General features: G+C 48.7%; 1 protein-coding gene across 2 annotated transcripts in view; it reads right to left on the bottom strand.

Annotated features, from left to right (window-relative positions):
• Dpysl2 (dihydropyrimidinase like 2) overlaps nt 1–17,992 on the bottom strand; it is a 121,014-nt gene that overhangs the window by 11,106 nt on the left and 91,916 nt on the right. For both annotated transcript variants that reach the window (XM_074055200.1, XM_020175757.2), the window contains exons 4-9: nt 16,494–16,658; nt 14,131–14,192; nt 13,654–13,734; nt 13,093–13,161; nt 9,248–9,368; nt 318–474 (exon numbers count right to left, since the gene is read on the bottom strand). In XM_074055200.1, coding sequence (XP_073911301.1) covers nt 318–474; nt 9,248–9,368; nt 13,093–13,161; nt 13,654–13,734; nt 14,131–14,192; nt 16,494–16,658 — 655 coding nt within the window. The remainder of the gene's footprint in view (nt 1–317; nt 475–9,247; nt 9,369–13,092; nt 13,162–13,653; nt 13,735–14,130; nt 14,193–16,493; nt 16,659–17,992) is intronic.

Raw genomic sequence — 17,992 nt, 5'->3', positions numbered from 1 at the left:
CACAGCAGGAAGCTTGGTTACAACATTATGTGTACCTCAATCTGTTTTGTGAGGTATTCTGTGGGTGACCTCACACCAACCATGCTGAGATCCTTCTGCTATCTCATTCAGTTCCTGCGGCTGACTGTCATGATCTCTCAGGTTTCTATCAGGAACTCCCTCCCAGGATGGTGACATTACTTCCTTCTTCTCATTTAGTGATACAAGTTTGGTGAATGAGGCACTATTTTCACACCTGCTCTTGGCCACCATGTTGTCCCTTACCAGCTTTGTCTAAGGAAACTGATAATGCAGTGTGACAAGTCACCAGGACTCACCAGGACAGCAAGGAGTTGAGAAAGTCTGGAGTGGTTGGATCAGGACTCAGGGGTGGGGAGGTGACAAAGGCAGCAGCCTTGGCCCAGTTCTTGCTCCAGTAGTGGGAGCCGTCAGTCCCCAAGCTGGCAGTGATGGGCTCGCCATACACCACAGTTCCTGATGACCAGAACACACAAGATTCAATCTGACCCAAGGAAGGAGGACACCCTTCTTGGGTGTCACTACCTCCCTGGCACTCCATCCCCTTTAAGGACAGGCCTTGTCCCACAGGTGAAGACAGTGACACTTGGTGGGGATCGGGGGGGCAACTACCTCAGCGAGCCAAAGCCACCTCCAGGCATGTGCTCCCAAAGATCCCTTGTGGCCCTGCTCTTCAGGCTCAACCCTCTGTCCCAAGGTGACAGAAAACACCCTGCAGGTGTCCACCTTATGTGTTGCTGATGGCCAGCCCTGGTAGCAATGTCTGGCTCAAATGGCTTCCAAGAACCCAGTCCCGAGAACCATCTAGACTCTTCTTTTTGAATGATCTATGGACTTAAAACCTTATTGGTCAGCAAATGCTCTCTGCTCACACTTACCAGCCCCCTCACCAGGTTTAGTTCTGGCCAAAAGGCTATGAAAGGAACTCACAGGTGACCCCACTGGGCTGAAACATACAAGAAAAAACAGAGCCATCCAGATCTGCCCAAGAAAGAATCTGGATCTGAGTTGCCATGTGAAGGGTACAGTTATGCTAGCCAGATTTCAGAGTTTCTGGAAGCCTACCCTAACTAAATACAATGTCCAAGAATAATGTTTGCTCCCTGTTACTCAATCACATCCTCTTCTCTGAGCATTCAGAGTAAGCCAGAAAGTTGGAACCATTTATACACTTCAAGTGCCAAGGCTTTTCTACTTTGAATATCTTCTTCCTTTAAGCCAGGCCTCATTGCTTCCCCAACTCACTTTAACAGGGCATCTCAAGGGGACCTTACAGCTATGTGCCCCTTCCCCAACTCTGCATTCATTCTGTGAGACATTTCCAGATTGACATTCATGGAAACAACCTTCCCCATGCCATTCTCTTACACAAAATCATGCTAAGGAGCCCTCTGCCTTCAAGGATTAACCCCTCCTCACTAAAACACCCACTAGTGAAAGTGGACCGTGCAGAACTAGCTCCAGCATCAGGCCACATGTCTGAGAACCTGTTCTCCACTCCAGGAATCTCCCCGCTTCAAATTTTCTGACTCCCTACTTGATGGTGGCACCTTGAAGATGATTAATTTATTTGCCTACATAGTAGACACTCAATAAATGCATGATGAGTTGATTAATTGGCCTAATACTTTATTAATTAAAGGCATCAGAGCTTGAATTTGACCTCAGGTCATTAAATTCACCTCATCTCCTCCCTCGGCCACAGGGCAACCCCCTCCTCATCACCCAGCTCCTCTTTCCTCCAAACACAGGGTCCTCAAGGCCAAAGCCAGCTCAGTCAGGAATGTGTCTCCCTTCCTCTCCACAGTCTTTTTGAAGGCTTATCACTTGATAATATTCCACAACACCCTCTTTGCCTGGCCACTCTGACAGCTGGCTCCACTGAGCTGCCCCCTCCTGCCTCAGGAATTTCACAAAGGAGTGGCTGTTCAGACAGGGAGGGTTGGAGGACACAGCAATGCCTCACTCCAGGCAATCAGGAACAATTCCTAAGCAGGAGGGAGGGCTCCAGAAGCCAGAGGATGCCTGCCCAGAAGGAAGAAAGTGCCAACACTCAGAATGCCTGGAAGGGACCCTGGTGTTCAAATCCTCTCCAAGAGAAGCTGGTGTGAGAAGCCTGCTGGGTAGCTGCACCAGCACCTCAGCTCCCCTCCAACACACACACTCAGAGCAGAAAAGCACATAATGAGCACAGCCTTGTTGCTGGCAAGGCTTTTATGAGATGCAAATGGCTAAGCAGGGCCCAGCAGCCACCATGGTTCTCCCAGAACTGGTGAAGACTAACTCCTGAGCCAGTCAGGTCTGGAGGTCCTGCTGGCCACTGCCTGTCTGAGCACAAAGGTGAGGTCTGTACAAGTCTGAGAAAAACAAAGGTTCCACAGCCCTAAGGTTTCCTGGTTTTGTCATCATGAAAAACCTTACAAGAGCAAAGATAGTTGGAGGAAAAAACAGCTTGACAGTCTGAAAATCCTTGGGCAAGCATCCACATTTCTCAGAGTTCCCTGGAACTTGTCATCATTTGTCCTCTCACCTCAGTCCTGCCTTTGCAAACCTGAACAGGAGGAGGGGCTGCTGCTGGGAATGGATGGGTGGGCTTCACCTCTCCTTGCAAAACACAGCTCAGACTAGGGTGAGGGGGTTGCTGGATAAGGGACTGGACCCCCTCCCACTGTGCACAGAAACAAGCACCTCACAAGAGAACAAACTTGGCCTTCAGCCTCGGGAAAATCCAGAACTGGGTCAGAGTTTCCAAGGTCACTGGTGATCAGAACCTGCCTCCTTAAACCAAGGCTGGGTAAGGACTCCTGAACCCAGGCCAAGCCAAGGTGGGGGAAAGAGGGAAGCAAAGATAGGCAAGATGCACACCAGGAGAAGAAGAAAGATGGTTGTGGTTCATTTCTGCTTTGCTCTGTTCAAATTCTCTGAGGGAATTTGCTATCTTTTGATTGTATCTCTGCTCTTCAACCCCCAAAAGCAGGCAAGAGTTAACCATCATGTCCAGGCAGAGGAGGTCTGCACACTGGGGCTCTGAACCCCATCACCAGTGCCCTGGCACTTGCCGGGGGCTCCTCCCCCCATCCTATAAGCCATGATGGGCTGCCGGGGCTCAGTGAGGCCACAGACACCAGTGAACAGCATGCCAGAAATAATTACCACTAATAATAATAAACTACAGAATGGCTTAATTGGCCTTTCTGCACCTCTCCAAACACAGTGCTGACGCTTTCCTGGCAGCTGGTGGAACGTCATGGTTTACTTCTTACAGGGAAAGTCTGAACTGAAGGATGTGACCCTGGCTCGCTAGTGAAGTACGGAATGCAAGGGACTCAAGAAAATGTTTATTCACAAGCAGTCTGGGACCCGAGTGCACTCATGAAGAATAAATGCAAGGCTGGGCTTTAGAAAGGTTTGACAGCTCCTGGCTCTGACAGTTTAGTCATTTCCCATAAACAAGAAGCAGGAGAACAAATCCAAAGGAAGAACAATGGAAAATCATGTATATGTAGTTCAAAGTACAGCCACAAACATAGAGAAAACCAACTGGGGTGGACGGATGGACACACAAACACATGCTACTCCCTCTCTTTCACAGAAGCCACGCCAAAGCCTCAACATCGTGCCATCAGATTTTGGTGCCAGGAATAATTCTAGAAAAACAAAATCCTTTTTTTTTTTTGAGTTGGGGTCTTACTGTGTAGTCCAGGTTGGCCTTGAACTTGTGATCCTCCTGCTTCTGCCTCCCAAGTGTTAGAATTATAGCAGTGTACCATCACACCCAAGAAGAAACAAAATCTTCAGGATGAATTTTGTGAATTGGCTCTGAGGTTTCTGGAATTGGATCACTACAATATCATTTAAAGGCACTAGTGATTCTATTTGCAGCACCCTAGGGTGCACAACGTAGGGGGAAATAGGAACGCACAAAAGCATCACAACTGGATGCTCCCAGTCAAATGCTTCGAAAGAGGCAAGGTTCCGGGGGATGTGTATTTGATGCTGCAGACACTTTTTTGTCAAATTAATGAGCACAGTGAGATTGGTTAGCTGCTTCTGATGGTGTGGGGAAAGAAAAGAATGAATTCAGGGATTCAAATTCCCAGGTCAAGCACCAACCCCAAAAGTGACTCAAAGTTTTCCATGGCTGCTCTGAAAAAGACCCTTATGTCTTAGAGATGCAGAACTGAGCTGGCTGAAAATCAAATCCAGGATCTCATCCCACAGGAGGCCAAGTTATAATGCAAACTGGATTCCCAACCTCACAGGGTATTATGTGCTGTTCAAGTGAGGGCACTGACAAGAGGGCTTCTACCTCCAGACAGCCTTCGGACGCAAATGACACCATCCCCTCTCCCCTGGGTTGCAAGCCTGCTGGCCTTCCCTGCAGATTTCATACTTGTCAGCTCAGAACTGCATGAGCCAATTCCTTAAAATAAATCTCTGTCCATTTGTTTCCCTCCCGCCTCCCCTTCCTCCCACTGCCTGTAATCTCTAGTACAGATTCTGATGTGGTTTTATGACATTCACAACCCAATCCACCTGGCATTCTCAATCCCCGTTCTAGGTCAAGACTGCTATGAAGTGCATTAGCTTAACATCAGGGTTCATCCCCAAGTTCAGTGACCCTTGTGGGCCCCATGACCATGTGACTATCTGCTTCAAATGATGCCCAAGCACTCTGAATGCCTGTGAGGAAGAAGTCTTATCTTGGATTCAGATTCCTGTGGTTCAGTGCAGATTAGAAGTGACAGTGTTTGGATGTTCTTTCTCTGGGTTCTAGGGCTGGGGTGAGGAAGAGGGTGGTGAGGAATGTCCATGAGATGAGGTCACCAGGCATTATCCGTGGACTACCATCCCCATATGGAAGGCATCAGCTAGACTTTCCACATGGCCAAAATGCAGTCTGAGTGAAGCCATGGTCAGGGAGAAATCTTCACCCTGGGCCCTCAGTGGGCAGAGATGGCCAGGAGTCTGGAATCATGATTTCTACCCCCGACAAGCTGAGTAATATGGAAGATCTTCTATTTCTGCACTTCAGTTTCTCTTCCATGAAATGCACCTACTAAATCGGCCAATCTCTAAGTTCTTCTCAAGAGTAAATACTGTCCAACACATCCCAGTCCTAACTGTTTCATTTCCCTATCTGCAAAACAAGGCTAGTAAGGTGCCATTCCACTGCACAGCCCAGTACGATAGAGGCAGCAGGTCTCTCAGGAAAGACAGGTACCATCGTGCTAGGTCCAGCTTGTGGAGAGCAGACTATGAGAAGCCTACAAGAACTGGACATAAGAAGGTGAGATGAAGCTCAACAGCTTTTCCTAATCTGTAGGCCAAGATTGGCATAGCCCCGGTCACAGAAGAGGAATATTCAGAACAGCTGCTTCTCCTAAGTTGTTTACATTCAGTGAAGCAGGAATGCAGGTTTCTCCTGTTACAATGTCACGCCCCTCCCAGAGAACCACTGCTCCACCCTGCTTACCACTGGGTATAAAAGGCTTACTGAAGGAGGATGCTAGGCTTTTTGCTTTTTGGGTGAAGGGAGCTTTTGGCTTTTGGATGAAGGGAGGCTTTTGGTGTGGGAGGCTTTTGGAAGGGAAAAGAATTGCTGAAGGGAAAAGACTGCTGAAGGGAAAAAGAATTGCTAAAAGGGAATTGCTAAAGAGGGGTTGATAGAAAGTCTGCACTGAGAATTTCAAACATAGGCTTTAGAAAAGCTAACTAAAGAAAACTAACAGAAAACATGGGACAGAGCAAGTCTAAGGAAAGAGTTTAAAGAACAGAAAAGAAGACTTTAAAAGCACGGTTTTAAGGAAAGACTTTAGTTTAGTTTTAAACAACTGCAAAGGAGTAAGGCCTTAAAGAATAAAGATAGAGGAAGCAGAGTAAGTGAAGAGAAAAGAAGCAATGAGGGTTGTGTGTTGCCACCTGAGCACCCAACACACCTGATCCCACTTTCTCTCTGTCTATCCTGTGTCCCTGCTGTATCTCCAGTCGCTCACAGTTAGCCCCAGTTAGGTTTGGTAATACTCAGGAGCAAAAGAAAGCTCGCTGCAACAAGGGAGCGAGAGAAAAAAGCTCACTCCACCCACTTTCTCAGTTTCATCTCACATCCCCACTTACCTGACATCTCCTATCCTAGACACAGGACCAGCAGGTCTGTGGGTGGGGAGGACATGGGCTGAGAGAAGAATCTGTCACGGGTAGAGAACTTTGGGTCCCCTCCTGAAGCCTGACCCCTCTCTCCTGTGCTCTAGTCCTGCTTGGCTCTGACCCTTTCCCCTTGTACCTTTCTGCTCACACATCCCTTCCCTGCTAGTGTAGTCATTAACTGAGGGACAAGACCATTTCTTGTTCCTGGTACCTAGGCCTGAAGTGTCGCATAGGAAAAGACAATGGAAGGAGTGAAAACTCTTCATTTCATAGGTGGAGAAATGGGGGTGGAAGGAAGATGGCAGTGGTCCACATTTGCCTCTGGGGGTTAAAAGAACACACCCAAAGTGGAAAAGCAATCCTTGGCTGGAAACCATTGCCCTAGGTCAGCAGGTGTCTTTGCTTTGTTTGTCTAATGAGCTCCAGGTCAAACCAGCCCTTCACTCTCCAGTCACGAGGATAACTGGTAATATTACTGCATATGTCTTTATGTGCATTATCTCATTTAAACATCATCACTCCAGAGTCACGGTTACTATCTTCCCCTCGCAGACAAGAAACTGAGACTAGCAGCAGTTAGCAACTCACATCATGTAGCTAAAGCACTGTGGAGACAAATTTGATCTAGGACAGTTAACTGATCACAGGGAACAAACCCTAGTACAACCTCAACCATTTCCTTCCTGGTCATTTGGGAATCCTTGCTTCATATCACCCAGGTCTCTGCTGGAGGTTCAGGCTCCAGTTTCTACCAGGTTAGGTGAGAAACTAAGCCTCAACACATACAGATCACAAGCATTTCCTACACCAAAATAACCTCAAAGTGTGAAGGTGACTCTGTCAAATGTTAACATGGAGGCCTAGGGCCTGAAGCTGGGGCCCAATAACCAAGTCCCAGTTCCATTCTTCCCTAACTCAGCTTTACAGAAAAACAAAATATGTCAGTTTTTGTCTGGGCTGCCTCTCCAAGTTGTAAGGATGTTCCAAGATGGAAGAGCCTTCTCAGCCAACGGCTAGGCTTTCTTGCTCTTGCTTGTTGGCAGCCAAATGCACTGGAATTCCTTTCCAGCAGCTCAGGTCTAACACTAAGGCTTTCAAGAACTAAAAGTTAACAGTTTGAATGCAAAAGCCAACATGGGAACCACTGTGTGGGCACAGCTGGACTCACACCTGGAAAGTTCTGGAACAGAACATACTGAAATATTTCCCTCTGGTGCTCACCCCCAAGACACACAAAGTACCAAAATTCTAAGGGCAACAGAGAAGCTCTGGCCCCAAGTTGGAGTCCAACTGGACTCTAGCTAACCCCCTCCAGCCCCACACTTCAATGAGAAAGCCAAGACACCAGAAGAGGCTTCAGAACTACTTGGGGAACTGGCTGGTAACTCCACCTCCCCAACTGTGGTCTGGTGACAGGCAGGAGCCTTCCATCCTCCAATGGGGACAGGTGCATGTGTGGATTTGGGCACACATGGGCAGCAAAGCCTCAATCCAAAACCATGTTAAAGTGTTCACCTGACTCATTCATTATTATCGTTCAGATCCAGACTGACTGGTAAAATACACAAAATAAGCTGTCCCCTACTTTCCCCCCCACACCATGTGCCCAGCCATCTTACAAATTGTAGTAAAGGGACACAGATGTGGTCACCATCCACAAAGTCTCTTCGAAAAACAAGACAAAGTAGATTCTGAGATTACATACATTATTTTAGGTGACGCCTTTCTTACTTCAAAAAGGCAATGCCAGCCAGCTGCCGGGGCTCATGCCTGTAATCATACCTACTCAGGAGACAGTAGCTCCTAAGTGGTTCACAGCCAGCCTGGGCAAATAGTTCATGAGACCCATATCTTGAAAAGAACCCATCACAAAAAAGGGCTGGTGGAGCGGCTCAAGGTGTAGGCCCTAAGTTCAAGCCCCAGTACCACCAAAAAAAAAAAAAAAAAAAGGCAGTGCTTTCAAGCTGCCAGTAGAGGGAAGCTTCCCAAGAATATATAGTACAGCAATGGTCAGGTGCAAAGCATTAGACTCCAGAGAGCACATCCAAAGAGCCGGGGCCAGGAATTGCTGGGATCTGTCTGGAAGCCATCACCTCTCAGGACAATCTGACTCCATGGTCATTAGGCAATTTGTTCTGGAGCTTGTGCTGGGTCACCCACCAGTGGCCTTGATCCATGTGTTTCACATCCCGGGAAGAAGAAATGGAGCCAAATTGCTCCCTTACTGACAAATACACCGAGAGACAAAGAAAGAGACTGAGAAAAACAAGACTTTGTGAAGAGAAAACAAGAACTCAGGAGAGAAAAGAAGGACAATGGAGACACAGAGATGAAGGGGTGGGGAGACAATGAGAAAAAGTCAGGGAGAAGGAGTCCCAGGGGAAGGCCCACCATCAGAGCCAGAAAGCCATCTCAGGCTTTCTGTACAAGGTGCCAACACCCAAGCATCAACTGTGCAGTGTGATTAGCATACAGTGGGCGGCAGGTGACAATAGGGCTCTGCTGCATGAATAATGTATAAGGAGCGGCACAGAACGACCCCAAGGGGAAAAGCTGTAACAACAGGGCAGCCTTGCTGGGAACACAGCCACAGTTCATTGATGGGGAGGAACCAGAGCACCAAAACCTGACATGGTCACATCTGGGCAAAACACATCTGGCCCTACACTGGATTCTCGGACTCACCCCGGGGAAATCACCACCATCCAAACAGGAGACAATTTTGCAAAATAACGTTCCCCAGAAGGGCTCCGTGTAGCCAGTAGAAAGTGACGTCACCTGTGTATGTGCCTAATTTATTTAGACTGCATCAAATTAAATCCAACTTTTCTGTGGGGGCAGGGTGAGGGGAATGCCTGCCCATCCAGCCTTGGTTTTAAATAGATAACCACAAGGCTGCAGCCATGGAACAAAGGGAGGAAACTGGAGCTCCCTGCCCTGCTGGGCTGTAATTAGGTTAATGCCGGAATGGGATGAAAGTGGCCCACTTGGCCCAAAGGCTGGAAAAGGAGTCCTCCCTGGTGTGCAGCCCTTGCACCCTCCTCCCTCCCACCTGCCCACGGTCCCACAGTGCAACACTTACCCTTCTTCCGTGCCTGGGCGATGACTTCAGCTGCACTCTTGCTCATCACCTTGGTGACGTACAGGGGGCAGTTAGTCTGGTTGGCGATGGTGATGGAACGGTTCACAGCTTCGGCCTCGACCTACAGAGGGCACCTGAGCGTGAGAACATGCCTTCCCCACACACAGTCCATCTTTATCCTCCCCCCAAAGACAAAGCCAAATGGGATTCACCATGGGGAATGGGTAGAGCAATGATGGAGTAATCTCTTCCTGACCCTTCTCAAAGTGTGGTCACCCAGCCAGCGACATCAGCATCAGCCTGGGGCTGTAAGAAATGCATGTTCCCAGGTCCCACCCCAGACTCAGGACTAGTAAGAACATAACTGTTATGCTTGCTAACATTTGAGAACCACCCCACCCAGATATTGGGGAATCTCCATTCAGTGCCTTCATTCTGCTTCCATGGTCTTGAGTGAAGACACACAAGGATGTGACTTCGAGCTCTAGAGTTCTGTCAGATGCTCACACCCCAAGTCAGCAACATCCACAAAACAAAACAGCCTCTCAGAACCAGAGAATCAGGCAAGCAGCCATCTGTATACACCAAGGGCCCTATGTGTGAGACTTACTGAATGTGGCTGGTCAGCCACAGCCCGGTACGACCTTTGGCATCTGGTGCCTCAGTGAACAGCTTTCAAAGATCCCTATGCTGACTGCTGACTACACGACCAGGGATGACTCCCCAGATGGAGTTAATATCTTACAGAGGAATTAGCAATGTGTGTTTATAATGGCGGGTGAAACTGTGGCACAGCAGATCTTCAAAACCCACTGGCAGCCGGGGACAGTGGTTCACACCTACAGTCCCAGCTACTGAGGCAGATATAGAAGGATTTCAGTTCAAAGGCAGCCCAGACAATTAGTGAGACCCCCACATGTGGTGGTGAGCACCTGTGGTCCCAGCTAGGTAGGACGGTCATGGTTCAAAGTTGGCCCACATAAAAGTGAAAACCCTCAAGAATGGTACTTAAATCCAGGCTGTTACTTTTCAGACTAAATAACTGAACTCCTGGCTGAACACTTAGCTAACTAAGAACTAGACTGGGTGTAAGTCTGTGCTGCCCTAACTGGTCAGCTAAGTGGCAGAAATTAAGACAGCTTCATTCACACTTGGCCTTTGAGCATCAACCATGTGAAGAGAGATGTTTGGAGAGCCACAGACAAAGCAAACACCCAAATGTTTTTAATTCCTGGGATAGCTAGAGGGCCCTCCCTGTCCATGGCCTCCTGCTCGGCAGCCGGCTCATAAGTGCCCAGTGTGAAGTGCGAAAAGGGCTCACTTCCCGGGGATGCCAAGAATGACCCGGCTGAATGTCCCAACACAGACACTTTGAAAAGTGAAAGAGGCGTCATTAATAACCCTATAAAAGCAACAGGCACAGCCTGGGACTGACCTGAGCAGAGGGGTGTGCAGTGGTTCTGATTATAGGAGGTGGGGGCTGGGCTGGCTTCTACTAGGATATGCTGAGAAGAATCTGGACCCCAGGGGTCTGTCTGGATTTGTGTATCCACTGTGAGAGCTGAGACCCCGCCCCTACCCCATCACCAAGAGACTGAGAACTGGGCAGAGGCCAAACTAAAATGTGAGCTTCATTAAAAAGGAAGATGTTGAAACCTCAAGTCTCCATGTTCCACCCAGAACTCTTTCCCCTCCTGCTATTATGTGTACACCTTTGATACACAGCACACAGTTTTACAGAATCCCTCTTTAAAATACTGGGGAAACAGTTTAAAATAAAGCTTCTTTGCCTCTATCTGGGTCTCTAGTACCATTTTCTGATTTTAAAGTTAAGACAACACAGGACCCAGGGAGGAAGATGACCTAACCAGGGGCACACAGGTGAGTACTCCACCTGCCCTCTGCACACCCCAGCCACACCATTCTGTAAGGCCTGCTGGGAAGTCCCCCTCTCCTCTTGGATCCCACGCTCCTTCAGCTGCTTCCTGTCTGGAACCCACCACTTCCCACCTTACCCATCACTACTTCCTCTCTGCCTCTTTGCCCCTGGCTTGTCCTGAGTCCCTCACAAAACACCATTTCCCTCTCATCTCACTGTCCCCACAGGGCCTGGCTCTGCCAGCTGAGAACACACGTTCAATTGCCACTCATCCATCACAAACAGGTCATTTCTAGAATTCCTCATCACCTCCTTTTCCATCTTCTCAGCTAAAATCAGGGAAAATCCTACCAGGTGGTCTCACATAGTGGGCTGGGAAGAAAAGAATATAGTGGCAGGAAGAAGTCTTGGCAAGTTCAAATACAAGGTAACCATCATGATGTTCCCGACGGAAAGATCTCGAAGGCATATGGAAGTTAAATTGCATCTGTCATTAGCCACTGTTTCCTGTGTATTGGTGGTTTCTCCCTGGCTGGACAGTAATCAAGTCCACTTGGAGTGGTTCCATATTTTATTCTCTTTATCGCCCTCTGAGGGTTTAACACACAACAGATTCCTCTTGGCAAACTGGGAAATCAGTCACCAGGAGCCATGGGAGAAGGCACAGCTGAAGCCTGGGAGCTGGAGTTCTAATTCCACTCTGCACGCTAAAGGTTCCTGGCAGCCCATCTCACCTCATGGGGCTGTCACAGGGCAAGAACCCATGGGAAGTACCACATTCAGTGCCTGGCATAGAGCTGGTGCCTCTGAATTCTCTGAAGAACACCAGAGGTGTTCCCAGACCTGCTAGCACCCACAGCCTTTGTAATTAGCTGCTTGGGACCCTGTAATTCTCAGTATGACAACTGCTAAAGAAAAGCATCCTGTGCGGAACCCTCTACAAAGGGCTTTAAGGTTTCTGGTCATAGGAACAACCAGAGTGATGCCTCCTTGTACTCTATTCCCATAACCACGCAGGCTTGCTTCCTGCTTTCATGGTTTGCTCTTCAGCCAGCTGTAGAGCTGTGACTTGGTGGCCCTGGCCCTTTCACAGCCCTTTTCTCCAGCATCCCCCTCCACCTGTTTCTGGAAGAAAAATCCCACTGGTGAGCCTCCACTCCTCCAGGGCCTTGGTGATTTGCTCTCCCCTCCTCTGCACCCTCCCCTTCTCTGCCACTTCCTTCCAGTAAAGGAGAGGACAAATGACAGTCTCCCCAGTGTTCTCTGTGCTCAGAGCCACCAGACTCCTCCTTGGTCAGGTCTCCCACAGCCTGACCTTGAGCCTTTCACTAAGGAGCCAAGTTCTGAAAAGTACTGAAAGGCTACAAACTCTAGTGGTAGAAAAAGATTCTCTTATCCTCTAATCCGTGAGACCCACGCATCTGACTCAGGCACCTCACCATGAAGGGGCTGGGTGGGTGACTGGGACACTCAGCTTCCATGCCAACCAGACCCCTGCACTGGATCCTCCTCCTGTGATTTTAAAAGATTCTGTCCACCAAACTCTGCTAGCTATGCAACACCCTGTGCAGGCTTACCATGGAAAAACTTGCCACTCCCCCACCAGAAGTGTAGTAATAGAGCTTTCTGATTCCTTTTCCATGTTTTGGTGACAAGGACATAAATTATGGGCCACTAACACTGAGAGTGCAGGATACTAAGCAAGAACTTCTTGTGCCTACCTAGGAAAGGGCTCCAAGAATCAGAGATACAGAGGAGCCCTCAGGCTCAATAAGCCAGCCACACTGCTCTACCCGAGGGCTCAGTCCAACACTACACAGAGAAAGAGAGAGAGACAGACCAGGCTTCTCAGAGAGACCAGTCTGCAGCCTGAAATCCCATTCTCAACAGGCACAAAGCAGTGTCTGCATGCTCCACACGGCACCCACAGGACACCAAGTCACACATCCCATCTCCTGATGCTCACCTCCTCAGGCCGGCTTAACACGTGTCCTTCGGGGCCTGTGATGCCCAGATCCAGGATCCTCTGCTGTTCCTGAAATGGGAGAGAAAGCCAGGTGGTCAGGAGGAGCTGGGCTCCAGACGGCTCTGATAGCTGGAGACCTGGACACAAGGTTTCCCGAGCAGGAAGTAGAGAGCACTGCTGGCCATTGGCCCTGATTCCAAGACCTCACAAAGAAAAGGGGTCTATGTTCTGCTCCCAGTCCTGCCTGAGCAGGATGGATCAACGTCAGCCAGAGCAAACCACAGAAAGCTGAGGCACCCCCAGCCAGGGGGTCAGTGTAGGACGCTCAGCCCACCGAGGCAGATGCACTGCAGTGCCAAGGAATGGCCTCTCAGGAGCTGGGACAGGCTTACATCCTGCAAAACCCTGAGCACATGGGGTGACAGCAGCAGAGATGCTGGCAGAGCCCAGCATGGGGGTGCCAGGCTCCTTTCTTCTCATTACACGGTTCAGCTCCTGGAGCCACCACATTTTCCTTAGCCCTCCAGGGAATAAAGAAATGGTACCTGGAAAGCCCCATACCTCTGCAATGATGTCGCCATTTTCCGCGTGGACTTGGGCTATGGCACCAATATCCCGGATCACACTCAGTACTTCATATATCTGAGAGAGAAAAGGGTGGGATCAGAGAATCATCTGCACCCTCCGGGTCCCCAGGAAACCCTTTCCCAGTCAGCAACATTTCTGGGATGAGAAATGGTACCCTTGGCTGCTTCTGCACCAGGTGTGCTAAGGGAAGGACTCTGAGTGCCCTTCTTGGCCATGTTGTGCCAGGTTGGCCATTTCAAGGCTCAGATGCAGATTCTGGGGGAGCTCCAGCCCTGAGGGTTAGGTTACTGGACTCACACTCTCCCCTAAGGCTAAATTCCATCAGTAACAGAATTACCAGCCATGCCTGTGAGCTAAGGGAGGTGCAGCACCAAAGATGACTTTCCCACAGAGCAGAGGAATTAAATGTACCCAACGTCACTGAGCCTACACTGGAGCCAGCTCTCTTACCTGGGAATCCGTCAGCTGGAAGCGATCTTTGAAAGCCATGTACACAAGGAAGGAGTTCACCCCTAGGGACAGACAAAACAGAGGTGGAGACGTGACATTTAATACTCTGAAACCAGATCATCTGGAAAGAAATAAGAACAAGATAATACCGTGTGTGTGTGTGTGTGTGTGTGTGTGTGTGTGTGTGTGTGTGTAGAGAAAGAGAGAGAGACAGAGACAGAGACCTACTGAGAATGACAAAGTGTGTATATAGTAAAAATATAAACCAATGAATCTAGGAATAAAGTCCCTGAGAACTTTACTTAGCATTCTTATAATTTTTATTCATTTACCTATTTATTTATTTATGGTACTGAGAGTTGAACTTAGGGCCTTGCACTTGCAAGGCAGGTGTTCTACCACTTGAGCCATTCCCCAAGTCCAGTATTCTTACAATCTTCCTATAAGTTTAAAACGGATCAAAATTAAAGTTATAGGATTAATACATCCATATCCATAGCAGCATTGTTCAGGAAAGGCAAAAGGAGGAAACAATCCAAGTGCCTCATCAATGGATGAACAAAATGAACATCAATGGATGTTCCATACAAAAACTGGAACATCACTCATTCTTAAAAAAGAAGGAAATTCTGACACATGCTACAACATGGATGAGCCCTGAACACATTCTGCTAAGTGAAATAAACCAGTCACAAAAGACAAATACTAATGTCATTCCACTTATATGAGGGACCTGAAGCAGTCAAATTCATAGAGATGGGGGCCAAGAAGGAGGCTGGGGAATAACTGTTTAATGCACTCAGAGTTGAAGTTTAGCAAGACAAGAGTTCTGTAGGTGAACAATGGTGGCGGTAGCACAAGGTAACTTTACCCAGTGCCACTTACACTTTTTTAAAAGGCTGCCCATTTTTTTTAAAAGACTTTAAGAAGAAAATGTCTTAGCAGTCTCTCTCTATGCAATGAATAATAAACGTCTTTTCTTTGGCAGGCAGACTGCCCTCCACACTGAGTTTCAAGAATTTTTTTTCTTTAACTAAGAAAAGGTCCTTTCGTTGGACAAGCAGATGTCACAGTGCTCATCTGGCATCTTGGACCTCTTTCCTCCCGGGCACCGGACCAAACATCCCTGCCCAACATCAATCCCAATCTTAAACAATCGTCCTGACAACCTTCTAGCCTTGGAGCTTAATTCAAGCCACCTGGGGGTGCTGGACACTGCTCAGCTCAATGCCTCTGGACATCCTGACTCTTCTCTCTTTGCCAGGCAACAGTTGCCATGGAAACCCTCCCAGGCTGGATTGGGAGTAGATTCACTCAATCTATGCAAAGTTAAATCCATTGGAATCTCAAAACTGAGAAAGGTCAAAGGTTAGTTATTTCCTGTTTGTAGAACATTCAGGCTGGAAACAGTCTTAGGAGACATCTTGGTCCAATATCTTCATGTGAGAGATTAAAAAAAAAAAAAATGGAGACTCATACCATTTAAGTGAATTGCCCAAGGTCACCCAGCTGGTCTGTGGAAGGGCAAAGACATAAACCTGACTCCATTGTCCTCTCTGGGCCTTCCACCCTGTATCTATGGCCATCTCCCACATCCATCCTGATAATTTCCCTCCTGCTCTTTTTTGCACACACAGATGGGGTTTCTGAGCCTGAAGTCCCAGACCTGCAAACCAACAGGTGCCTCCCTGAAGGTCAGGGTCCAGCAAGGTCAACAAGTGACCAGGGAACTTGTCACTCGAGGAGACTCAGGAAGACCATGTAGCTCTTGTCACTTGAACCCCTAAGGTTCCTGTGGACAGGGTCCTAGAGGCACCTTGGGCAGCAAAGATTCCACCAATCTCTCTGTGAATCTTTCCCAACCCTTAGAAATCTGTGAAACAGAAAAGACCCCTCAGGTTGTCTCAGGCTCAGAGTGTCCCATCGCCCTGCCATCTCTTCCGGAATCTTCCAGGTTTGTGGGAAAAGGCTGCTCAGCACTCAAGGCTGGCATCTCCCAAGACTGCCCCGTAGTCTCAGGACCAGAGACTTGCCATCCTTAGGGGGTGGACTGCTGCGTCTGCAGCCACAATGCCCAGCCTGGCTGAAGAGCAGGTCTCCTGTGCCTGTGAGCTGTGGACAGTTGTCACACAAGAAGGCCCATGGTAAGACGACATTCTCTCACCAGTGACGTACGATGCTCCCACCGGCAGAGGCCCCTTCCAACCAGATGAGCTGTAGCCCAAAGCCCTCTATCAGACTCTGCTAGGGGCAGGCCTGGCCATGAAGCAGGGATACCATTCAGGGTTTGTCCTCCCAGGGCTGTGCCTGTCTGTGCACTGAAATGGAGCACCTACAGGGGGCACCAGGCCTTCAAGACTTACCGTGGTCCTTCACCAAAGCCTCCATCTCCTCCTGGATGCCCTTGTGCCACTCGGTGATGTCCACATGCAGAGAGTAGTCACAGCAGGACTTGCTGTCAGCCCACTCTCGCCACTGGTCAAAGGCGGCCAACAGGCTTGTCCCTGGCTCAGGAACAACATGGTCAACTAGGGAAGAAAAGACAATTGTCATTGTCTGCAAGAAACCCATGGGCTGGGGCCGGCAGGTGTTTTCCCACTGAACCCTTAACTGGGCTTCTTGGGTTCCCAATCGTGGCTGTGATCTCTACACCCAGAGTCTAAGAATGCACTTAAGCCAGCTGAGTACCCAAGAGGCAGAAAGCAGAAACTTGGCCTTGTACGATACCCCAGTGACACCAGGCATCAACTCCCAGATCTGATTTCCCCATTCAAAGTCCCTAAAACCTGGGGCATATTTCACAGACAATGGGTCCTTATGGACAAAGGCAGTGTCAAATGGCCAGCCAGAGGAGCCCAAGCCTTCCTCAGCTGATAGCTGCTGGGACAGGAGACAGCTCCACCAGACAGGCAGGCCCCGGGAGTGGCTGGATTGCAGCCATGCATGCTGGCCCTTCCAAAGCACCCAGGCAACCCACTTGTCTCCTGACTGCTCAGGCTTGCACAGCAAGACCATGCTCTGTAATTTAAGGGGATCTTTCATCTTAAGAGTTCAAAGGGTTTTTAAATCGTGCTGATATTACACTGTGACCAAGGAAGGCTGCCCGGCAGGACATAGGACCATGGACTCAGGCGACATCACCCCTTACCTGGCAAGGTGCCCCTTCTGTGCTGGCTTAAAATGGGGATAATATCACCTCAGACATACTTTTGTTTCGAGGACTGACTGAGGCAGCATATCTACCAATTTTATATTGCTCCCCAACTTAATCCTCCTTTTGCAGGTCACATAAAGATTACAACCCCCAACAAACTCTGCAAGATCCTGCCCAGTTTTGTCCTGGCCTACATCCACCGTGTGATGGTGGGCATCTCTGCCTTGCCCTTTGTTCTCCAACTACACAGGACATCTTTCAGTTGCTGCACTATCAGCCTGCTCCTCCCACCACAGGACCTTTGCACATGCTTCTCTCTCTCCTAGGTTACTTGAGCCCCTGCCCAGCTATCACGGTGACAGGAGGTGTACTATTACCCATCTTCTGCACAGAAAGCACTCTCAAACTGAAATGATTTGTCAAGGGTAAAGTCAAACTTATGCAACAATAAATAGAAAATCCAGGATGTTAGACACCTAAAGCAATGAGCCATTCTTCCAAAACAGAATATTAGGATTCCCACACTCAGGTAAGCAGTTCTGAGCTAAGAAAACACCAGCCTAGTCAATGCTAATGAGCTGATTTCTGAAATGGATCAAATTTTGCAGATGCTGCTAAGCTATGACCAACTGAGCTTAGCTTTATGTAAATCAAAATATGCCCATCCATTTAGGCAGGCATGGTGGTGTCTGCCTGTAGTCCCAGCAC

This window comes from Castor canadensis, chromosome 14 (genome assembly GCF_047511655.1).
Source record: "Castor canadensis chromosome 14, mCasCan1.hap1v2, whole genome shotgun sequence".
In the NCBI taxonomy this organism is placed as follows: domain Eukaryota; kingdom Metazoa; phylum Chordata; class Mammalia; order Rodentia; family Castoridae; genus Castor; species Castor canadensis.
Note: the sequence above shows the minus strand (reverse complement) of the source record. Positions and strands in the feature narration are given on the sequence as shown.